The sequence below is a fragment of the Entamoeba dispar genome, genomic scaffold, assembly GCF_000209125.1.
Source record: "Entamoeba dispar SAW760 scf_1105229463145 genomic scaffold, whole genome shotgun sequence".
Classification (NCBI taxonomy): Eukaryota; Evosea; order Mastigamoebida; family Endamoebidae; genus Entamoeba; species Entamoeba dispar.
Window position 1 is genome coordinate 4,749 of NW_001855546.1, and position 22,127 is coordinate 26,875.

Genomic DNA, 22,127 nt, shown 5'->3' on the forward strand with positions numbered 1-22,127 from the left:
AACTCTCATAATTGAATGTTGTAAGAAAAATACTTCATTCAACAAAAATCAAAATAAATGATAAAATAAATGTGTTTGTTTATTTTATTTAGAATTTCATTGTTTATTGTATCTTCTTTCTCTTTATCTTTCATAATTATTTCATCATCAATATTAATCATGACAGTTTGTTTCATAAAAATAAATTTATTATGTTTTGATTTTGAATATCATCAAATAAATTAACAATGTGTTATATCTTTATTATTTAACATTATTTAATATCAATTTGTTGTTTGTATTTAGAATAATAAAATATTTAATAATGAAGATCATAATGTGAATGTTCAACAAATCAATGATACTAATGTTAACAAGATTCTTGTCAAAAAGAATATGTATATATAATTGAAAAATATGAAGATGATTGAGATAATGTTCAGTTGATGAATAACAAATTGAGAGTGTAGATATCAATGGAAAAACGTCTTTTAAATATACAACTAAAATACCATTAAATTATGTTTATTTAAATACAAAAACGACATTGTAACAAAAACAGAAACTTATGTTTGTAGAATGGATTTCATTTGATGAAAATCAATTTCATCAATCATTTATCAATGAAAACAAAGCATTTATTGGTCAATATAATACAAATACTAATCCAAATACACTCTTGATATTAATCCAATAATGTTAATACTCATCTTGTAATTATTATGTCATTACTGATTCTACAGTTATAAATCTATTCAAGAGATGTTATCTACTTTACAACAATTAACAACAGTGAAATGAGTAACATTGTATTATCATAAAGATATACTTATTCTTCAGTTAATATAAAATTAGAAGAATTAAACTATCTTACTCTTACTCAATACACAACAGTATCAGGATAAGTTGATCTAGTTGTTAACATTGATATAAATGATTTATCTGAAGATTTCAAAGAAGAAATCAAAAGAGGAACTATGATACTGTTAATGGATAGAATTGCATCAGAATTTGATGCAAAAAGTGGATTTGATAGAAATAATATTACTGTTCATACACTTGTTCTTAATAGAAACAAAGATCAAAAGATTACATGTAGTGTTTTAACACTTGTTTCACTTTGACCATATTATCATGAGCTTACAGATAATAAACAAATTAAAGCAACAAACAATACATTATTCAAATGAATTAGAACTAGTTTAACAGAAAGATTTGATAGAGATAAATGTTCATGGTTTTGTGATTCAATGAATAGATGTACATGTTCAATGTGTTATGAAAATGATTATTTCTACACATTATGTGATGTAGAAACAGGGTTATGTATTCAACGGCATAAAGCTAAACCAAAAGCAAAGAAAGAATGTTCAGATAGATGTATAGTTTCATATGAATGTAGAAATATTGAAAGATATGTTATTGAACAATATAATAACATGCCAACAAAAAGTAAAATGAATTGTACTATATTGTGATCATAATGATAAGAAGATAACTGAAACACGTAAACAAAAAACTAATTGTGAAGCATATTAAAAACAAATTCTGATGGATATTGTTAGAGTTACACATGTAATTAAACTACTAGTTTTTGTATGAAAGATAATCATAGTGAGAATATATGTACAGTAAAACTAACAACTATCAAAAATATGTTTGTGAACCAGAACAAAGTGTAGTGTTAGAGATAAAATAAATGTGAAAACATCAGATATATTGAATTGTCATGTTATTTAGTAAAATGTAATTCAATACAGATATAAATGCGAATATATTATCATGTTATTCATCGTGTTGTGGAGATTCTATAAGATCAGTATGTAAGTGTGATGTATCAACTAATAAATGTTGTAAATCTACTCAAGTACAAAATGGTAATTATTGTAATTCTAGTAAACATCAAATTTATGAATATACAGGAACTACACAAAAATGTATTGTTTCGAATTGTACAGAATATCTTGTCAGATAGAGATGTCTTATGAATAGATGCAATGAAATAAGTAAGATTTTTCCTCTAATTTCATTAGTTTTATTACACCCTCTTCAATTTTTCTTGTTTTCTTCTTCTTTAATTGTGTTACTAAATTGACATTATCTTCTTTGTTGTGTTGTTCTTTGTTAATTTGTGCATCTCACTTTAAAAACAACTATCAAATTAAAATAATAACATAAAAATAAATAAAATGAACAAAAATTAAGTTTAAATGAAAATGAAAGAAATCAAATAATAGTACACAATATAATATTACCATTTAGAATAACTCTTGTATTGTCTTATTAAAACTCATTGTTATTTTAATAACTTATAGTCTTATTAATTCTTTGTTAACTAATTCTTTGTTAATACCAAATTGATTGTTTCTATAGTCAGTTCTGTATTGAATACTAATTAGTTACTTTTTATTTATTCAGCCTTACTCAAACACTGTGTTTACACAAGCTTTATTCCATTTAATTATCCTCATTAATTTATTTCTAGAAAATAGAAAACTGTTTATTGTAAATCAATGAATCTAAAATAGTGCCATTATCAAAAATTTACATTCTTGAACAGAAAAGTTACTTCAACCAACACAAACTCAATAAGAAATATTTATTAATTTCACAACAGTATATCTGTTTTATGAAAGATTAAGATAAATTAAAAAACAATAAACTCATTTTGATTTGTTTACAACCATCATATTAACAATAAATTATATTGTTCATAATGAAAATTGATAAATGATCATTTAATGAAGACTTAATGTTTTGCTTGTTTCTAGATATTCAAATTCAAAAGAATTAACCTCAGCAACAAAAGTTATAAAGGTATTTGAGTAAAAATGATTAACCACTATTGAATGAACAATACCATAATAATATATTAGATGGTTGTTATCCATTTCTGTTCATTTTTAAATTATTAAAGAAAGTTAGTGTTTTGAGTCTATTGCTATTATTATTCGTTCTAAAGTAAATCATTAATGACGATAACTCTTATACTAATTATTAAAAAAATAAAAACATAAGTTTTATAAATAAAAGGAATTTGATTAAATTCCAGTATATGTAGATTGTTTCTTTGGTTTGAAGATGAAGAAATAAACAAGAACACCAATGATAATAATGATGATAATCAAAACAATCAATAGAGCCAAAACAATGGCAAATATTGCACCACCACTTAGTCCATCATTATCAGTATTATTATTACTATCATCTGAATTATTAGTCATTGAATTTGATTCACTACTCTGAGTTTTACTAGTTTCTGATGAAGTTTCAGTACTTCCATGACTTGAACTAGTCTCAGAAGACTCAGGCTCATAAGATGAAAAAGAATCATTTGACAAACTACTCTCATTATCCCCACTTTCAGAAGAATTATCTGAAAAGTGACTTTCACTATCAACATTTTCAGAAGACTCAGAAATAGAAGAAGAATCATTTGACAAACTAGTTTCACTATTTTCAGAAGAATTATCTGATAAACTTTCATCTGAAATACATTTAAACTCTTTACCTATTTGTGCAGCTTCACATTGACCATTTATTCCAACAGAATAAACACCATTATTATTATTAATTTTCTTTCCATTCATACCAACAACAATAAGATCTTTTTCATCAACTAAGATTGAATCAATCAATGCATCTGTAGTTATCTTCCAAGTAGTACTTTGGCTAAATTGAACAGTTCCATCAATAATTTTAGATGCATAAACAGTAGATTCCTTATTGATAACTCTTAAATTATAACTATGAGGTTGTAAAGAAATTAATACATTTTCAGATTTATCATTTGCAGAATTAATTTTAATTGTAGATGCATTAGAATTAGAAACGATTGTTTGAATAGATGATCCATAGATAGTAAAGACATCATTAACAGATATATCAATCAATACTTTTTCTTGATTATCAAGACATTGTGGTTCAACATGAGATACACCTTCACAATAGAAGTATTTAATTTGATTATCACATTCCAATTTATAAACATGACTTTGATCTTCCAATGTAATGTCATTACCAGTCATAACATAATCACAAGCATTAACAGTAAATGTAATTGGATTAACATTAAATAGTCCCTTAAAAGTGATAGTGTTTAATTGATTTGTTGGACCATTTTTAATTACTTTAATATATTTAGAATCATCTTTATTCACAAAAGTAGCTTTAAAATCAAGAATATGGAATGTGATATCTTGAATATCATAACTATTAATTGTATTATGTTCAAAAATACCATCTAAAGTAATGGTGGATATCCCATTAACAAAAGAATATTTCATGTTTGAGAATGTTTTTGACTTCTTAATAATAACATTTTTAGGAGTGAATGAAGTATCATTTGTTCCAAAGAAAATATTTAAATCAACATCTTCTAAAATGATAGTTTCATAAGGAACATCAGTGATTGTCATCTTACGATACTCATAATTAACACCATTTGTTTGTGGACATTCATTTGTTCCTGCATAAAATCTCCCAGTAGCATCATAATCACAATAATTAATAGCCAAAGTGTAACCACACAATAATAGTAAAGTGAACATCATTACTTAATGTTAAAAAAGTTCAATAAACCCTTGATTTAAATAACACCACAAACTTGTATCATTGTATTTTGTACAAAGAACTTTTAAAATATCTGTTTATCCACAAAACAATATTTGAAAGTTTCTTTCTTCAGAAAATTCAATTATTTTTTAAAAAAGAAAAATAAACTGAAAAGTTCAATGACTTTTCTTTGAATAATTTTTAACCCTTTTTGAATATTTTTAAAAACCCATAATAATTAATATTATTATTCATAATTATCTCATAGTAATTCAATAAATAAAATAATGAAAGCAATGAAGATAATTGTTGCCGCCCCAGTCAGACATTATCATGGTGAGTGGCTTATATCTAGAGCTTTTTTAATTTTTATTTTCAAATTAAATGAAGAATTGAAAGAAGAGATGAAAGAGAACTAAATAAAAAAAAAAAAAGAATAATTTATTAAATGAATATAACAAATAACACTAATCCTAATGAAACTTCAATTGATCCTCAACCAAGAATCATTTGTCCAAATGGATATTTATATGTAAAAGGAGAATGTATTAAATCTAAAGAATGGATAATGGCAATTAGTATTGGATCAACAATATTAATTTTATTTGTACTAATAATTATTATAACTGCTTGGATATTATCAAGAAAAAGAAAAACAAAAAAAAGAAATATATACAAATATATGCAAGTTGATTTTAATAATTTTCCATTGACAATAAGTAAAAATAATTTAACATTTGAAAATGAAGGAAGAATTATGCAAATAAATAAAGCATTTCATGATGAAATTAATGTATATAATCCAAGTGAAATAGAAAAAACATTTAGGATTGAATCGAAATCATCACAATATATAATTGAATGTGAACCAAGAATAGCTATATTAGGACCACATTCATCTATTACTGTTTATTTTACAATTACATTATTATGTACATGTAAAGAATATGAAGCAATTCAATTAATAACATTTGATGGTATTTCAGAAGAAAATATAGAAGAAGATGATAAAATGATTACTTCTCTTTATATTAATGTAATAGGAGAAGAAAGTATTTTAATTGATTATAAAGAAATTAAATTTATAGACATTATTAAAAATGGAAGTAATGGTATTGTTTCAACAGGAAAATATAATAATCAAAATGTAATTATTAAACAATTAAATTTAAAATGGAATTCTAATTCATATGAAAGATTTATAAATAATTTAAAAGAATTAACAAAATTAAGATCACCATTATTAATTAATATTATTGGAATAGTTACAACACCAAAACATGAATGTATGATATTAGAATATGCAGAATATGGAAATGCAAGAATATGTTATAGAAGAGGAGAAATGCAACCATTATTAAGAGCAAAAATATTTGAAGATGTTTGTAAAGGATTAGAATTTCTTTATCAAAATAAACAAATTCATGGAAATATTAAACCAACAAATATGTTAATTGTTTCACTTAATATTCAATCAACAATTTGTTGTAAATTAGGACATTATTGGAATATTTCTCAAATAACTGGATTACCAAAATTAACTATTAATGAAGAAGAAATGTTACAATCAACATATTATAATTCACCTGAAGTTTTAAAAGGAAATGAATGTACAATAAAATCTGATATTTATTCTCTTGGAATGAGTATTTTAGAAATATATCAAGAAAAAATGTTATATCCAGAACGACCTTTTTCTAATGCTTGGGATGCAGCTTTTGAAATCTCAAAAGGAAAACGACCAAATATTCCTAATACATTAGATTTATCAATCAAATCATTAATTCAACAATGTTGGAATCAAGAAATAGAACAAAGACCTCAAATTCAAGAAATTTATCAATTTTTTATTTCATTAAAAGAACAAATTATACAACAACAAGAACCTATTCTTTAATTTAATTTCTTTCCTATTAATTATTATTTCTTTTTAAATTAAAATATTCTTTTATTTTTTAATGAAATATAATATCTTAAAAAAATACAATAATACTTTTTCTTTGAAATATAAAATTGGTAATTCTTAATATTTATCTTCTTATAATAAAACATTATATTTTATTTCCTTAATATTAGTTCTTTGAATATTATTCATCTACTAATTAGTTATTTACATAATGAAATATTTCAACTTTCTCATTACTAAAATATAAATTTATAAAATGATTTAAATGATAACTAACAAGAATAATTAAATAAAAAGTTCTTAGATAGTATAACTATTAATAATAATATAATAAACAATTTAAAAATATATAAAAATATTAAATGAATATTAATTAAGAATTAAAATTTAATATAAAGAATAATATAATTTAAATAAAAAAATTTAATTTTTATTTAATAATAAAAAATAATAATTAATTTAATTTAATTATTATTTTTTATTTATTAAAAATAATAATTATAAAAAAAAATTTAAATTATGTTTTTAATTATTCTAAAAGAGTAGCAAAACGAGTAGTAATATCACGATATAATTCTCCATATTTTTCATTAATAACTTGTTCTCCTTGAGAAGGTTCTTCATATTTCATTCTAGAAATTCTAACTAATAAATCAGACATTGCTGATTTAATAGTATTCCAAGTAATTTTATGATCTTCATAATCAACAGAAAGAGCTTGAAAAGCTTCATTATAAAAATGAATAATATTTCTAATAATACCACAAGTTTTATAAAATGGACAAGAAAAATCATAAGGAGTATAAGAATTTTGTTGTAAGAAATCATCTTTAATAACACGAGCAATTTCAAGTGTTAATTTATCAGTTTCAGCAAGAGAATCTTGACCAACTAATTGAACAATTTGTAATAAACCTTCTTCCATTTGTAAAATTTCTTTAATTTTATCACGAAGTGAAACAAATTCTTCATCTTTACTATTATAATAACTATCAAGTGATTTAATATATTTAGAAAATGAAATATTCCAATTTACAGCTGGAAAATGTTTTCTTTGTGCAAGTTTTTTATCAAGACCCCAAAAAACTTGAACAATATTTAATGTAGATGTTGTAACTGGATCAGAAAAATCTCCTCCAGGTGGAGAAACAGCTCCTACAATAGAAACTGATCCATTTCTTTTTGGTGATCCTAAACATTCAACCATACCTGCTCTTTCATAAAATGATGCTAAACGTGCTGCAAGATAAGCTGGATATCCTGAATCAGCTGGCATTTCTGCAAGACGTCCTGAAATTTCTCTAAGTGCTTCAGCCCATCTTGATGTTGAATCTGCCATCATAGCAACATTATATCCCATATCTCTATAATATTCTGATAATGTAATTCCAGTATAAATTGATGCTTCACGTGCTGCAACTGGCATATTAGATGTATTAGCAACAAGTGCTGTTCTTGTCATAATAGATTCTTCTTTATCTCCTACTTTAATAGAAAGAGCTGGAAAATCTCTAAGTACTTCTGCCATTTCATTTCCTCTTTCACCACATCCTACATAAATAATAACATCTGAATTACTATATTTACTTAATGCTTGTGAAATAACTGTTTTTCCACATCCAAATGCTCCTGGAATAGCACATGTTCCTCCTTGAATACATGGAAAAAGAGAATCAAGAATACGTTGTCCTGTAACTAATGGTGTTGTACTAGTAATTTTTTCTGCTGTTGGTCTTGGTTTTCTTACTGGCCAATGATGTGCCATACTAAGTTCTTCTATTTTACCATTAAATTCAATTCCAATTATTTTATCATCAAGTGTATAATTTCCTGCTTCTGCAACCCATGTTACTGTTCCCATAATTGTTGGTGGAATAAGAATTTTATGAATAACAAGTGCACTTTCTGGAACTGTACCAATAATATCTCCTCCACTAACATGATCTCCTTTTTTAACTATTGGTGTAAATTCCCATTCTCTTTGATGATCAAGTGATGCTACTGAAATTCCTCTTGGAATAAAAATACTTCCACTTTTTTCTGCAATTGAAACTAATGGTCTTTGAATTCCATCAAAAATAGATGTCATAATTCCTGGTCCAAGTTCAACTGAAAGTGGTTTCATTGTTCTTTCTACCATATCTCCTAATTGAAGTCCAGCAGTTTCTTCATAAACTTGAATAGTTGCTGTTGTTCCTTCTAATCGAATAATTTCTCCCATTAATCCTTGACTACCAACTCTAACTAATTCATTCATAGCAGCTCCAAGCATATTTTCTGCAATTACAACTGGTCCTGAAACACTATATACTTTACCAAATTCTTTTTCTTTTTTGTCTGTATCGAAGTTCATTTAATGTATTTTTTGAAGTTCTTTTTTCTTTCTTCTTCAATCTTATAACTCTTTTAACCATACTTTTACTATTCTTCTATCATTATAAACTTGTTTATGAAAACAAAATTTAACATTATATTCAAAAACTATTGAAAAATCAAAACATTACTAAAACCCTTTTTGTTAATAAAAGGAATAAATGAAAACACAAAAATGATTCTATCACAAAAATTTATTTTTATTTTTTTGTTATTATTTTTTTTTTTTAAATTAATTATTTCATTCATTCAATGCAAGAAAACAACTTCAAAGAACAATATGAAACTATGATGAACAATTACAAGACCTTCATAGAATGTATTCCTTTATATCAAAGAGCCGTAAATGATATGAATGAAAAAGCTGATATTTTAGAGGCAGAATGTAATGACTTAAAAGTTCAAATACAACAATATGAAGAAAAAATCCAACAATTATCTAATTGAATTTGAAACAAAATAAAAGTCATTTCTTTTTTTTTTTTTTCTTATTTAATAGAACTAAGATCTAGTCTCTTTCATTATGAATTCAGAGGATTATGTTGGAATAGATTTAGGAACAACAAGAACAAAGGCTGTTATTTGGAATAAACAATTTGGAAAAACTGAAACTATTAAATTTAGTGGAAAAGAATATCTTCCTTCCGTGATTGATATTAAAAATCCATCCAATGTTATAGTTGGTATTGATGGTACACATGAAGGAATGATCTATGATATTAAAAGAGTTATTGGTAAAAATTCAAGTAGTGAAGGAATTGAAGCTGAGAAAAAACGTTTTGGTGAAAGATTAATTTTTGATCAAGAAGGAAATCCTCACATAAAACTTAGTTATTCATCACCAGAGACTTTACGACCAGAAGAAATTAGTGCAATTATTTTGAATGAAGTAAAGAAAGCAATTATTGCACGCACTAAAACAGATAAATTTAAAGTGGTTATAACTGTTCCAGCTACTTTTACAGATCAACAAAAAGATGCTACATTATGTGCTGCTCAATTAGCAGGATTAGATGTTATTCAAATATTACCAGAACCAACTGCAGCTGCTTATGCTTATGCTCAAGAAGTAGATCAAAGTAATGGAAACTTTTTTGCATTTGATTTTGGAGGAGGAACATTAGACACTACTATTCTTAAAAAAACAGGTAATGATTTAAAAGTTATAAGTGCAAGTGGAGATCAACATCTTGGTGGTATTGATATTAATAATAATTTATTTGAATTAGTTCTGAATAAAATTAAAGATGAGGATATTAATTTGTATAACAGACTTAACATAATGCAAAGTGAAGATACTAGAACAAAAAGAAAAAAGATTAAAAAAAGAAATACATTAAGAAAAGAAATTGAAACAGCAAAAATTGATTTATCATCATCTGACGATGTAACAATTAATTTATCAAAAGTTCAAGATTGTGAAGAAGAAGAAGGTATAGAAATTGGTGTTACTAGAGTTGAATTTGAATTAATTAATAAAGAAATATTTAATAGATGTAAAAAGGTTATTGATGAAACATTAAAAAAGGCTAGAATTAGTGTTAGAGAAATAAGTAAAGTATTTCTTGTTGGAGGAAGTTCTTATATTCCTGCTGTTGAAAATCTTTTAAAAGAAAAATTTGAAAATAAAGTAGCTGAATCAAACTTTGATAGAAATACTGTTGTAGCTGAAGGAGCATGTAAGTTTTGTTATAGTAAAGAGACAAAAGCAGATGGATCAATTATTCCTAATCTCAGTGATATTACATTATATCCTATTTGTATTAAATCATTAGATGATAAAAATCAAGAATTTATGGCACAAATCGTTAAAGAAATTTCAACTATTCCATTAACAAGAAGTTTTGAAGCTGAAACTGTTGGTGGAAATGCTATTGTTGAAATTTATGAAGGAACTCGTCAATTAGGGAATTTTATTATTAACAATGTTCAACAACCAATAATTAAAATGGAGTTATCTATTGAAAATGATTATTTAGTTCATGTCATTGCTCGATTAAATAATCAAACTATCAAAGAAGCATATAATGCAACTAGAAAACAAAACACTGATTCTGAAATTGAAATAAGAAGAAAACATCTTCAGAAATATTTTAAGTAATTTTTTCTTTAAATTAAAGTATATTTAAAAATTTTTGATATGTCCATCCATCATGATAATTATCTTCTATTATTAACCATTCTTTCCATCTATCACTACAATCAATTGTAATTATCTTTTTTCCAATAGAAGATATTAATTTTCTCATAGTTATTGTAATAAGATTATCTTCTTTTGAAATTAAACTATTATTTGCAATTTCAGTTATTGTAGAAACTCCAAAACATGATTTAATCATTTTCTTTTCCAATAATCTATCAACTCCAATAATTATTTGATTTCCAATAATAAGAAGTACAATACAATTTTTTACTTCTTGATTTGATAATGGAACTGAACGATAATTGCCATTTCCATCAATAATATACATTACTGGTATTGGAAATTCTCCTTTTCCAATTATTGTTCTTAACATCCCAGCACAAACATATCCTTTTTTATTCATTTCTGGTTTTTTTGTAAGACAATATAAATAATAAATTGCTTCATTTCTTTGAGAACAATATTTAGGAATTTTTTTTGCTATATTTATAAGATATTCTTTTGCTTCTTTAATTCCTTCTTTAATTCCAATTGTTGATGAAATAATATTACATGCAATAGTAAGTGTTCTTGCATTAATTTCAGGTTGATTATTTTGTGACATTTTTATTGTTTCTATTCTTAAAATTCTTTCTTTATTTTGTGTTGTATAAAGAAATACTGTTTGAATATATGTATTTGTTATATTAGATATTGGTAATATTTCATAATCAATAACAAAACATGATGTTGGATCAATACATGGAACTGCAATTAAATCATTATTTCTTAAATTATAATTACCATATCTTTTTTTTGTTGCTAAATTATGTGTTGATCGAATTCTAAATACTGCTTCATGTCGATAACTTTGTAAAACATCATTTGCCATTGTTTGAGATAATTCTTCAATTGAATTACAAATATAAACTCTACCTCCAGTTCTTCTTGTAAAATCTGAGATTGTAGCTGTATCAAATGCATTCCTTAAGTTAAAAAACATATCAATAGTAATCATATTATTATTCATTTGTATAGCTAATTCATCATAAAAAGAATTATGACTAGATTTAAATGTTTTAAAATCACTTGTTAATGGATTTAACTTTCCTTCTCCTTTTGTTGGATGACTTCCATTTAAACAAATAACTTTTCCTCCATAATTTTGTAGTATAAAATTGATTGTTTTCATTGCATTTCCAAAACAACATCCAACATAATTTTGTTCATCATTATATTTTTTTATATTATCTATAATTTCACTTTTGATTGTTTCAATATATGGTAAATATAAATTAATATTATTAATAAGTTCAATTGTATCTTCACTAAAAACATCAATACTATAATGGTTATTGTAGTATTTGAATAATGTTATTTTATCACTATAAATCATTAATCCAATTCGAGTATTATTAGGTATCTTTTGGATAATATTTATTAATATATCTTTAACTGATTCAAAACAAAATTGATCAATTGCAAATAAAATACAATTCCCTTGCATTGGTCTTCTGGTATAATTATTATCAGTTTTTATTTCAAATGCATCAACTACTAACTCAGGATATTCTTGAATTCTTTCTTGTGTTAATTGAAGATATCGTTCAGTTAATTGTGTATTGATATGTCCACATAAACAACACTTCCAAGTCTTCCCTGAAACAATCCAATTGTTATATTTATTCATATATCCTTTACATTCACTACATCGTGATATAGTTGGAATATCATATCTATCAACTTCATTACATAATGGCGTATAAACAAAACAAAGAGGTACTCCAACTTGTGCTCTTTGAAATTCAGTATATGGAATACTATTCATACTACATTCAATACGATTCATGATACAAAAAATAACTATTCAGTTTTATTTTGTTTATTTGTTTTTCTTCCCGAAAAATCATTGTTATTTCCCATATTTCTAACAGAAATCTGATTATAGTTTCATTCTAGTATTTTTAAACTATATTTTAGTATTTTTAATTATTCAATTTTAAATGAAACAGAAGATTATATTATTATTTCTACATGAGAAATATGAATAGACTAAATTTATATAACAATAACAAATGATACAAACCATCTCTCAATTAAACAAAATGTTTGAAATCACCACATCCTTTGCATTAAATAAGTCTGTTTTTGTATTTTTTTTACATTATTCAATAAATACAATGTTCTTTCTTTGAATAATCAAATCCATTTCAAAATATAATTATTTTGTTTCATTGTTCATTATTTCATTAATTATTCTAAAACTGTTAATTGGTTTTTCATCTTTTATTTCTTTATAACTATTCTTTTAGTTGAGGTGATATAATGATTCATATTATTCTTAGTTTTATGTACAACCAAGATGAAAGAAAGATACACTTTCTGAATATAAACAATGATAGAAAAAAAAATCATTTTCGTTATGTTCTATTATCATTAATGTTAATAAATGTGAATGAGATGAGTCATATTATTTGATAAATCTTTAGAATTGATTGTACAAGTACTACAAATATGTATTGAAACTATAATAGAACAATGTTAATGTTAAGTCGGATAATGGTGAATTAATGTTAAAATTCAATTATCTTTCATTTAAATAATATCTCTTAATATAAAAACGATGGATGTTAACAATTTCATTAATTATTAAAAAGAAATAACTTGCATTTTATTGAGTTAGTTCATAATAATATCAAAATAATGAATTATACATTCTATTGATGCTGTTTTCTTAAAATAACTTAGTTTATAACCTTTTTTTCAAAACTAAACAAAAAAGTAAAGATAACCTCATTACTTTATATTGTTTCTCATTTAATTTTGTTTTGATAAAGAATTATTAGAAATTATTTTCTTCATTTCAAGGAACTTATTCAATGAAGTAAATAATATTCTCATAATAATTCAAAAGTCATTAATATCAACAATTTGAGTGATGCTATCAATTAAAATTATCATAGAGTAAATTGAAATATCACTTCTATTCAATCATTTCCTAATGACATATCTTACCTCTATACTCTAAATTAGTGTTCTGTAATATAATAAACAACTAATATTATTGAAATTCATTTTATTCAGTTTCTCCTGATAATATTAACAAATTTATTGTTTTAATAATACAGTTGAATATGATTCTTAATCTTCCAAAAGTTTATTTTTATATTTAATCATATGTTTATCAATATGTTATTCATTTGTTTTCAATTATTTTAGTGGTAATTTCTTGTGAAAATAAATTTTGAGTATCTTTTCCAGTAGTAAAGAATATCCATATAACCATTTGAATATTTAATATTAAAAACTATATATTTCATCATTAATTCTTATATTGAATTAAAAACAATTGAATACTATTTAAACAATATATTACAGATAATCACTTGAATGTACTATAAAAATAAAGAGAAATTTTATTTTGTTCTATATATTTGAAATTATTATAATTATACAAATATTATCTTTCATTTATGTGTTCAAAAATGAAGATAGAATTTGTTATTAGAAGTTCAGAGATAAAAATGAATATATTAAAATAAATAGTGTTATAGATTGTATTTATAAATACTCAAAATACTTATTTAAAATTATTCTAAATTTTCTTCTTACAAATAAAGAATAATGAAATAATCTTTAAAAGTATTTATTAATGATGTATTATCTAATTACTACTTCTTTATAAATAAAGTAATGATTCATTTAATTGTTAATAGTATGTATTTTCTGAATATAACTTCCAAAGAAAAAACAAAAATATTCAATTAATATTTTTCCTGTGAAAGTGCTTTTGAATCCCAACGTAATTCTCTCACTACAGCTGGAATAGAAGTTGCTGGGATACATCCAAATTCAGTTACAACAACTGTAATAAAATCATGTGGAATTTCATCATATAATGTAATTCCATTTCCAATTCTACATATTTCTCCTTCATTCTTCATAATTTCATCTGTCATTTTATATGTTTCACAACAAACAATAACTGGAATGTGTTTACTTTTTGCACTAATTAAGATTGATGCCGTTCCTGATCTTGTATACAACGATCCTTTTCCATCCATAGAACTTGCTGATAATAATATTCTATTAACAGAAGCTAAAACTACTTGAAGTCCACTTGGAAGAATATATGTTGTATCTATTCCAATTTCACTTAATGCTCGTGCAAAGATTGCTCCTTCTTCAAAAGGTGATGTTTCAACTACAATAACTCTAAATTTATTTGTATCAGTAAATGCTGTTTTAAAAATGTTTAATAATAATGTACTATAATTAATTGTTAATATTACAGATCCATCATTAACATATTTGTATGAATCAACCACTATAATTTCATTAATTTCTTTATTATTTATTATTTATTTAAATAACAAACTACTTGATACAATTTCTTTTTGACTTCCAATAATATTAGATGAAATTGTTTGTGCTGTTGCAATAATATTTTCAATACTTTGATTCTTCATAAAAATAAACTTACGAACATTATTCATTCCAACAGTAATTGTTCGTGCATGTTCTAATAATTTAACATTTTCTTCAATTAATGGAATACATTCAGAACTTTGTGTTAATTTACTTGCTTTTATTGTTTGAATAATACATTCAATAAATCTTAATGCTCGAATAGTACTACCAACACATTTATATTCAGAACATTCTAATGCAAATCTTGCAAATGATGGATGAATTGTACTATTAATTTCAACATTTGGCATTTGTTTTTTTGTTCCTAACATTAATTCTATTGCATCAACCTGTTGAATAATTTGAGATTCTCCTGTTTTTGATTTTTGAATATTTTCTCCTAACTTAGCTACTTTTTTATCATGTTTTTGTTGTTTTTTTAAAGCTTTTAATTCTTTATTAGATAATTGTGGAACACCATCAACTTTTTGTTGACCTTCTTTTTTTTCTTCTTTTGTTTTTCCTTGTTTTTGTTTTTCATCTTTATTTCCTTTTGTTTGTTGTTGTTGTTGTTGTTTTTTAGTTTTGCCTTGAACATTCTGATTTGAAATAATTTGAGATGGTTGTTTAGTGCTCATAAAAAATAAAATATTAGTTCTTTTTTATTTTACAAAAGCCCTATTTATTTTTTTAACTTTATAATAATGAAATATAACAGAATTTCTAAAAGATAACTGAAAGTTCATGATGTCCAAATACTTAATTAATTACTTTACGAACCATAGCTCCAACTCTCCAATTAACTAAAACAAGGAATAAATTGAAAAATGTAATGTAAGTATTTCTTTGACTTCTAAATAATCTAAAATGTTATTTTCCATTAAATAACTAAAAAAATAATTAAACAAACTCTGAATATGTTGAAATACGTGTATTAATTGGAGCATCAAATGCTAATGATTGTTTAATTCCTTCGTAATGTTTCATTCTAGAAAATGCATCAACAAAAAGAATAAAAACAATGACTAATAAAGTAATTGAAAATATTCTTTTCTTAATAATCCAATGACTTAAATTAAGGATTTGTTTTTTAACAATATTGGGAATAGGAATTAATAATAATATTAAAGTAATAATAAGAATAACACAAATAGCAAAATTGAGTGTGTAAAGAATAGAAGCCATTTTATTAATTTTAAGTTCTTAGTTTAATTTCTAATAAAAATACTTATTATAACCATTAAATAACAAAAATATTCATTTCATAGATGTTACATTGAACAATATGTCACCGCTTGTTTTAAAAATCTATCAAATCTCACTGACTCACTTAATTCCGTTCTAAGTCTACTAACTACATTAGTACATTCTTCATTTGCACTTTGTGAAATAAAACAAAATTGAACTAAGCATTGGTTATCTGAATGAGTTAATGTTAAATAACGATCTTGTTGTTGAAATTGTGTTTGTTCTGAAACAATAGTATGGTATGTCCCAAATGATGATTGGTTCATAACAACTAACCACAATTCTTTATGTCTTGTTTGAACTAAAAACAATGGTCCACGACATCCAACATCATTAATTTCTTTTCCAACTTCATTTCTTAATTCATAAACACTAACTACTCCACAATTCATAATCACACTCTCAATAATTGGAAAAAATCCTTGTAACGCTCGAAGATTAATAATTTGAATTTGTGATGGAGTAACAATTTCTGAGACTTGTTTATCAGGTATTGGAGAGTTCATTGAATTATCAGATGAGTAAAGAAAAAAATAGATAGTGGTTAATTCAAATGTTAAATTTTTCATTCAAGCTTTTTTAACAAACAGAAAAAATAAAATTTATTAAAACTGATAATGAACGTACAACACTTTAATTTGACCAAAGACTAAAAACGTTAAAAACGATTGTCTTTTTCACAGTGCGTTAAATGTTTCATCCATTAACGAATCCCTATCATTACCAGTTAAACAACAAGTACTAAAAGACTCTCTTTAATTGCTGTTTGTATTTTCAAATACCTGCGAGATGGAGTATCGAAAAATACTTCCAAGAACAACTTATTCATTTAAAAAAATAAAAATCAATAAATTATCAATACACTTTTAAGTAATCTTATTCGTTTATAGAAATAGGCTATCAAAAGATTAGTAAATACGTTGACATTCATTATGAAATAGAATTAATTAAGCATGGAATTAGGGAATTGTTGTAACTAAAAATAAATAAGAAAAGTGGAAAGACATTGATATAAAATAGTAGATAAAGAAAACTGTTAAAATGAGTTTTCAAATAAGATAGCAATTCCAAAGACAAAATATTATTAAAAAATAGGATTTAATGAAAAATTATTAATTAGGATGATTAGGAAGAGGGGGTTGTCTTTCCGAAGTAATTGGTAAAAGGAGAAAATATCACAAGTTTATTCAGTGATAACACTAACATTTTTGATAGATTTAGAAAAACCAATCAGATCGAGTTAGTGTTGTGTTAACAAGGTATTTGTTTTTTCATTAAATAATTTTTTAAATATACTACAGTATGGAAAAGAAAAATAAAGATAAAAAATGTTTATCTATAAATTTGATTATAATTATTGTACTTACATTTTATTATTCAGATAGATGATTGTTATATTTCAAGTAATTTCTATTTATTTTAGAATGAACATAAATCAGTAAAAAGGTCGTTGTTTACAGGGATTGGTTTTCCAGATAGATTCAGATTTAATGAGGTAGTTTTAAAGTAGTACGAATGAGGTAATTTCTTGAATAAAATTCCCTGAGTTAAAACTTAAATCAACATCACTACACTTTTTTTAAATAGCTTTACATATTAATTTTTATTGTGATTTATTCAAATTATTTGTTCAAAAAAGATAAAAAAATATTATAATTTCAAAAGATAAAAAAAGCTTTTAATAAATAGTTAATTTAATAATTCAAATAATCATAAAATATAGAATCTTCCTATAATAATTTGAATGAAAATATGCAAAAAATAGTGATTTTTATAAAGGCGTTAGTTAAGTTTGAGAACATTATTTATCTGATCTTTCATTCAATTTAAAAATTTTTTAGTTGAATGAACCTTGTTAATTTAATTTTACTGTTTGTTTCATTTGCACAGAGTCAAGTCGTTAATAGCATGTGGATACCATTTTGAGTTTATTGTCCCGAATATTGTGATGACAAATATGAATGTTCTTTATGTTTCCACAATATCTCCTTATTGAAGGGGAGTACATTTGTTTGTTTATTCAATTTTTAATTTAGAAACAACAAAAAATGATATCTAGATTTTAAAAACTTCTATTCCAATTGTATAGAAATTGACACAAATGGTAAATGTATTGTTTGTCATTATGGGTATCATCTTGTTGGTGATAATTGTTTAAGTTTGATTTATTTCTAATTAATATCCTTTTTGTATAACTCTGACTAGAATAGGAAATAGTAGTGGGTACATATCATATAAAAATGATACTTGTTTATTGTTTCCATCAGGAACAAGAATTAATGATTCAAATGATTGTATTTGTTTGTTTTTACTAGTTTTATGTATACGTTTATCATTGAATAAGAATGTTAATTTGTTGTAGCTTGTAAAAAAAGGTTGTAATGAATGTTCTGAAGATAATAATTGTTATTCTTGTCACTCAAGTTATTATCTGCTCATGGAAGATATAAAAAAAATACACACCCCATTGTTCAAAATATGTATTAGATAAACTTCTTTGTGAGTCATGTGATACTGGATTTACACTCACACTTCTACTCATCAATGCGATAGTTTATTATTACCCTCTGAATAATAAAGATTATTTATTAAATAGTGATTTAAATTCAAAACTGTCTCATTCAAAATTATTTTGGTGAATGTGAAGTTTATTATGGAAATTTAGTACATCTCAATAGGTCATAGTGTCTTCACGGAACATTAATAGAAGGTTGTTCAATTTATAATATGAAATCTCATGTTGTGTTTGTTCTTCTGGATATTTTCTTAATGAAACTAAAGGACGTTCGGTATGTCCAGATAATTGTAAAAAAAATGTAATTCAAATGGAAAGTGTTCAGAAAGTGATTCTGAATATTAAGTTTCTTCAAATAAAACATGTTTAATGTGTTCTAAAGAAGAAAAAACATTTTGTAATCCAACAGCATCTCTTCAAGCATGTAATACATGTAATAATTATTGTATGTTTGATGACTCATCTTATACTTGTGGGGAAAGTTATTGTGTTAGTTATTTTGATGGAACAGAATTTTGTAGTGAATGTGAAGAAAATATATTTTTGAAAGTAATGGAAAATTTTGTTTTAAACCAGAATCTTCATGTAAGTCATTTCATTCTTCAAAAACCGATGTTATTCAACGTGTTGAATGTCATAATGGATATTACTTAACTGATAAATATGAATGCAAACAATGTAAAACATGTATTTCTTCTTCAAAACAATGTTTAGAGTGTTCTTCACTTAATGCAAATTTAGAAAATAATTGTATGGAATGTAAAATATCTAACTGTTCTCAGTGTAGAGTCAACCCAGATGAATGTGAAAAATGTTATGAAGGATACCAATTAGTTGATAGTGAGTGTGTTCATTTGTTTTTTTTTCTATTATTTCTTTTATTTTTAATACTTCCTAAAAAGAATCCCTGCAAGGAAAGTACCTGGTATTGATTGAATACAATGATTTGAAGCATCTAACTGGGTACAGAGATAAATTACTAGAAATATTCTAATCATGGTTAGAGTACCAACAAAGTATCCTCATGTAGATGGTAGTTTGAAAGAAATCATTAATTTACAATTTTGGTGATTCTAAATCACAAGAAAACTATAAACAAATTGTTGTCTTAATGTAATAATGAAAATATTCACATCATTCATTAAAAGTAAAATCAAATACCAATTACAATAAATGATGTTAAATACAAAATAGATAAAAATCAAATATGGTGTAAAGAAAGGTGATTAGCAGCAAAAGAATGCATCATTAAAGGTTATCTAAGAATGCAAGAAATGGAATCTAAAAAAGAAAAGAGTTATTGAGGCATTCTATGATATAAAGAATACATATGATTGTGTGAATCATCAATAGATAATATATTTATTAAAATATTTTAATATTAATAATACAATATGCCATTTAATTGAATGTATGTGCAATAGATCGTGTATTAAAATGTGATATATATACAATAATAATTTAGAGTATGTTAAATTAAAATGCTGGGTATTACAAGGCGATTCCATCCATTGTTATTTATTATCTAACAAAATATCATATCAGATAATTAAATGATATTGATATTAATTCAAACAAAGTAGATCACACTTTATACATTGATAATTTAAAAATCATATATGATTTGAATAAAGTAATGGAAGTGTTCAACCAAAATATTATTGATGTAATTAAATGAATATTGATTGAGGTAAATGTTAAAAAATATGGAATAATTATAAAATAAAATATTACAATCATTGATAATATGATTGAAATCTCAGTTATAGATGAATCCAATTCTTACAAATATCAATGTGTATTCAAATATGAGAAGAGCAATGATGTAAGATGTATAAATAAAATAGAAAATGAATAATAGATAAAATAGACATCATCAATAAATTGAATGAAAGTAATAGAAATTACATCAATACAATTGTATATAAGTTATCAATATTTTTAGATAGTTGCATCTATGATCCATTGATCAATCAATAAATTAGATAAAATGGATCTATACATTACAAAGAAGATACGAGAGGCAAATATCAACTCAAAAGCATTAAATAAAGATTGTATATTAATAAAGATAAATTAATTGATTGATTAATATCATTAAGAGATGAATATGCATTAGAATTAATAAGAACAATAATGTATTATGAATGGAAATGATGAAAATGAATAAGAATTGAATTTGGAAGAGATTTCATAAATCATGTGGGAAGAGAATTAATAAAAATGAAATTAATGAAATATAGTTATTGTTACAAAATAAGAATGAACCATCTACAGTATTAAAATATTTAAATAATAAAGTTAGTGAAATACATATTAATAAATTGAAATGAAATAATGTAAATATTCATTTAATAAAATATTTTAAAAATGAAATGAATGATATGAAATTAACAAGTAGAATAATGATGAATATTAATATAAAATGAAATGATTATAATTAATTAAAATTAATGCAACAAAATGGTACATTTGTATAGATTAAGAATGCATTATTTACATAAAATAATAATTTAAAATGATATAGTATTTATAATGATAAAATATCAACAATTGAACATATATTATTAAATTATATTGTAAATAAGAAAGTACAAATTGATAAACATGAAATAATAAGAGAATATATCTGGAGATGTGATAAATTAAAATATAAAATAAATATAATAAGTGATGAAGAAATAGAGAATAAAATAAAATAGAATAAAATGAAATTAATATTAATATTAATAAAAATGAAATGGGTAAACTCAAAAGAAGAATATAAAATAATGAAGTGTTCATTGTATTGAATCATCAAATAGTTAATAAAAGTGAAAATTTCATAAAATATCATATATTTATATAGAAGATAAATTAAAATAAGTATGAATATTAAATGATATGACAATAATCTTTGATAAAAAGATAGTTCTTGTATTTACTAACAAACTTGAAATGTACAGAACTCTCCAAGAAAAAAAATAATACAAATTAATAAAATAAAATGAAAGTAATTTCAGTGGTAATAACAATAAATT

At 23.9% G+C, this 22,127-nt stretch overlaps 11 protein-coding genes across 11 annotated transcripts, besides 40 other annotated features; 5 read left to right on the forward strand and 6 right to left on the reverse strand.

The window, feature by feature from the left end:
• Nucleotides 1-174: 174 nt before the first annotated feature.
• Nucleotides 175-306: a sequence feature (AT_rich).
• Nucleotides 307-956: 650 nt separating this feature from the next.
• On the forward strand, nucleotides 957-1,457 carry EDI_037780 (uncharacterized protein; the record flags this gene model as incomplete). The annotated part of the gene is made up of 2 exons (XM_001740655.1): nucleotides 957-1,077; nucleotides 1,189-1,457. 2 exons carry the CDS (start codon nucleotides 957-959, stop codon nucleotides 1,455-1,457), a joined length of 390 nt encoding a protein of 129 aa, XP_001740707.1.
• Nucleotides 1,458-1,603: 146 nt separating this feature from the next.
• EDI_037790 (uncharacterized protein) lies at nucleotides 1,604-1,954 on the forward strand (the record flags this gene model as incomplete). The annotated part of the gene is made up of 2 exons (XM_001740656.1): nucleotides 1,604-1,655; nucleotides 1,740-1,954. The coding sequence occupies 2 exons, from the start codon at nucleotides 1,604-1,606 to the stop codon at nucleotides 1,952-1,954; spliced, it is 267 nt and encodes an 88-aa protein (XP_001740708.1).
• A 183-nt stretch (nucleotides 1,955-2,137) lies between these two features.
• Nucleotides 2,138-2,230: a microsatellite.
• Nucleotides 2,231-2,970: 740 nt separating this feature from the next.
• Nucleotides 2,971-3,011: a sequence feature (AT_rich).
• A 9-nt stretch (nucleotides 3,012-3,020) lies between these two features.
• EDI_037800 (uncharacterized protein) lies at nucleotides 3,021-4,532 on the reverse strand (the record flags this gene model as incomplete). Its single annotated transcript, XM_001740657.1, has 1 exon — nucleotides 3,021-4,532. One exon carries the CDS (start codon nucleotides 4,530-4,532, stop codon nucleotides 3,021-3,023), a length of 1,512 nt encoding a protein of 503 aa, XP_001740709.1.
• A 232-nt stretch (nucleotides 4,533-4,764) lies between these two features.
• Nucleotides 4,765-4,794: a sequence feature (AT_rich).
• Nucleotides 4,795-4,911: 117 nt separating this feature from the next.
• Nucleotides 4,912-4,998: a microsatellite.
• Nucleotides 4,982-6,430, forward strand: EDI_037810 (protein kinase byr1, putative; the record flags this gene model as incomplete). Its single annotated transcript, XM_001740658.1, has 1 exon — nucleotides 4,982-6,430. The coding sequence occupies one exon, from the start codon at nucleotides 4,982-4,984 to the stop codon at nucleotides 6,428-6,430; it is 1,449 nt and encodes a 482-aa protein (XP_001740710.1).
• Nucleotides 5,125-5,159: a sequence feature (AT_rich).
• Nucleotides 5,587-5,635: a sequence feature (AT_rich).
• Nucleotides 5,662-5,765: a sequence feature (AT_rich).
• A 14-nt stretch (nucleotides 6,431-6,444) lies between the features above and the next one.
• Nucleotides 6,445-6,597: a sequence feature (AT_rich).
• A 79-nt stretch (nucleotides 6,598-6,676) lies between these two features.
• Nucleotides 6,677-6,735: a sequence feature (AT_rich).
• An 8-nt stretch (nucleotides 6,736-6,743) lies between these two features.
• Nucleotides 6,744-6,908: a microsatellite.
• Nucleotides 6,909-6,973: a sequence feature (AT_rich).
• EDI_037820 (vacuolar ATP synthase catalytic subunit A, putative) lies at nucleotides 6,969-8,792 on the reverse strand (the record flags this gene model as incomplete). The annotated part of the gene is made up of 1 exon (XM_001740659.1): nucleotides 6,969-8,792. One exon carries the CDS (start codon nucleotides 8,790-8,792, stop codon nucleotides 6,969-6,971), a length of 1,824 nt encoding a protein of 607 aa, XP_001740711.1.
• Nucleotides 8,793-9,000: 208 nt separating this feature from the next.
• Nucleotides 9,001-9,054: a sequence feature (AT_rich).
• A 281-nt stretch (nucleotides 9,055-9,335) lies between these two features.
• Nucleotides 9,336-10,913, forward strand: EDI_037830 (heat shock cognate HSP70 protein, putative; the record flags this gene model as incomplete). The annotated part of the gene is made up of 1 exon (XM_001740660.1): nucleotides 9,336-10,913. The coding sequence occupies one exon, from the start codon at nucleotides 9,336-9,338 to the stop codon at nucleotides 10,911-10,913; it is 1,578 nt and encodes a 525-aa protein (XP_001740712.1).
• Nucleotides 10,899-10,949: a sequence feature (AT_rich).
• EDI_037840 (uncharacterized protein) lies at nucleotides 10,927-12,783 on the reverse strand (the record flags this gene model as incomplete). The annotated part of the gene is made up of 1 exon (XM_001740661.1): nucleotides 10,927-12,783. The coding sequence occupies one exon, from the start codon at nucleotides 12,781-12,783 to the stop codon at nucleotides 10,927-10,929; it is 1,857 nt and encodes a 618-aa protein (XP_001740713.1).
• Nucleotides 12,166-12,194: a sequence feature (AT_rich).
• Nucleotides 12,220-12,245: a sequence feature (AT_rich).
• A 110-nt stretch (nucleotides 12,784-12,893) lies between the features above and the next one.
• Nucleotides 12,894-12,939: a sequence feature (AT_rich).
• A 1,284-nt stretch (nucleotides 12,940-14,223) lies between these two features.
• Nucleotides 14,224-14,309: a sequence feature (AT_rich).
• A 21-nt stretch (nucleotides 14,310-14,330) lies between these two features.
• Nucleotides 14,331-14,398: a sequence feature (AT_rich).
• A 54-nt stretch (nucleotides 14,399-14,452) lies between these two features.
• Nucleotides 14,453-14,588: a sequence feature (AT_rich).
• A 110-nt stretch (nucleotides 14,589-14,698) lies between these two features.
• Nucleotides 14,699-15,982, reverse strand: EDI_037850 (translation initiation factor 2B, delta subunit, putative; the record flags this gene model as incomplete). Its single annotated transcript, XM_001740662.1, has 2 exons — nucleotides 14,699-15,279; nucleotides 15,313-15,982. 2 exons carry the CDS (start codon nucleotides 15,980-15,982, stop codon nucleotides 14,699-14,701), a joined length of 1,251 nt encoding a protein of 416 aa, XP_001740714.1.
• Nucleotides 15,263-15,307: a sequence feature (AT_rich).
• Nucleotides 15,857-15,924: a microsatellite.
• Nucleotides 15,983-16,023: 41 nt separating the features above from the next.
• Nucleotides 16,024-16,059: a sequence feature (AT_rich).
• A 44-nt stretch (nucleotides 16,060-16,103) lies between these two features.
• EDI_037860 (uncharacterized protein) lies at nucleotides 16,104-16,529 on the reverse strand (the record flags this gene model as incomplete). The annotated part of the gene is made up of 2 exons (XM_001740663.1): nucleotides 16,104-16,206; nucleotides 16,255-16,529. 2 exons carry the CDS (start codon nucleotides 16,527-16,529, stop codon nucleotides 16,104-16,106), a joined length of 378 nt encoding a protein of 125 aa, XP_001740715.1.
• Nucleotides 16,436-16,501: a microsatellite.
• Nucleotides 16,530-16,615: 86 nt separating the features above from the next.
• Nucleotides 16,616-17,098, reverse strand: EDI_037870 (uncharacterized protein; the record flags this gene model as incomplete). The annotated part of the gene is made up of 1 exon (XM_001740664.1): nucleotides 16,616-17,098. One exon carries the CDS (start codon nucleotides 17,096-17,098, stop codon nucleotides 16,616-16,618), a length of 483 nt encoding a protein of 160 aa, XP_001740716.1.
• An 84-nt stretch (nucleotides 17,099-17,182) lies between these two features.
• Nucleotides 17,183-17,203: a sequence feature (AT_rich).
• Nucleotides 17,204-17,419: 216 nt separating this feature from the next.
• Nucleotides 17,420-17,448: a sequence feature (AT_rich).
• A 219-nt stretch (nucleotides 17,449-17,667) lies between these two features.
• Nucleotides 17,668-17,711: a sequence feature (AT_rich).
• A 154-nt stretch (nucleotides 17,712-17,865) lies between these two features.
• Nucleotides 17,866-17,887: a sequence feature (AT_rich).
• Nucleotides 17,888-18,185: 298 nt separating this feature from the next.
• Nucleotides 18,186-18,314: a sequence feature (AT_rich).
• Nucleotides 18,315-18,562: 248 nt separating this feature from the next.
• EDI_037880 (uncharacterized protein) lies at nucleotides 18,563-18,954 on the forward strand (the record flags this gene model as incomplete). The annotated part of the gene is made up of 3 exons (XM_001740665.1): nucleotides 18,563-18,602; nucleotides 18,652-18,750; nucleotides 18,803-18,954. The coding sequence occupies 3 exons, from the start codon at nucleotides 18,563-18,565 to the stop codon at nucleotides 18,952-18,954; spliced, it is 291 nt and encodes a 96-aa protein (XP_001740717.1).
• Nucleotides 18,955-20,460: 1,506 nt separating this feature from the next.
• Nucleotides 20,461-20,497: a sequence feature (AT_rich).
• Nucleotides 20,498-20,817: 320 nt separating this feature from the next.
• Nucleotides 20,818-20,840: a sequence feature (AT_rich).
• Nucleotides 20,841-21,384: 544 nt separating this feature from the next.
• Nucleotides 21,385-21,407: a sequence feature (AT_rich).
• Nucleotides 21,408-21,425: 18 nt separating this feature from the next.
• Nucleotides 21,426-21,573: a microsatellite.
• Nucleotides 21,574-21,598: 25 nt separating this feature from the next.
• Nucleotides 21,599-21,694: a sequence feature (AT_rich).
• Nucleotides 21,695-21,747: 53 nt separating this feature from the next.
• Nucleotides 21,748-21,777: a sequence feature (AT_rich).
• A 17-nt stretch (nucleotides 21,778-21,794) lies between these two features.
• Nucleotides 21,795-21,822: a microsatellite.
• Nucleotides 21,823-21,844: a sequence feature (AT_rich).
• Nucleotides 21,845-21,859: 15 nt separating this feature from the next.
• Nucleotides 21,860-21,960: a repeat region.
• Nucleotides 21,924-21,987: a sequence feature (AT_rich).
• A 76-nt stretch (nucleotides 21,988-22,063) lies between these two features.
• Nucleotides 22,064-22,095: a sequence feature (AT_rich).
• Between the last annotated feature and the right edge of the window lie 32 nt (nucleotides 22,096-22,127).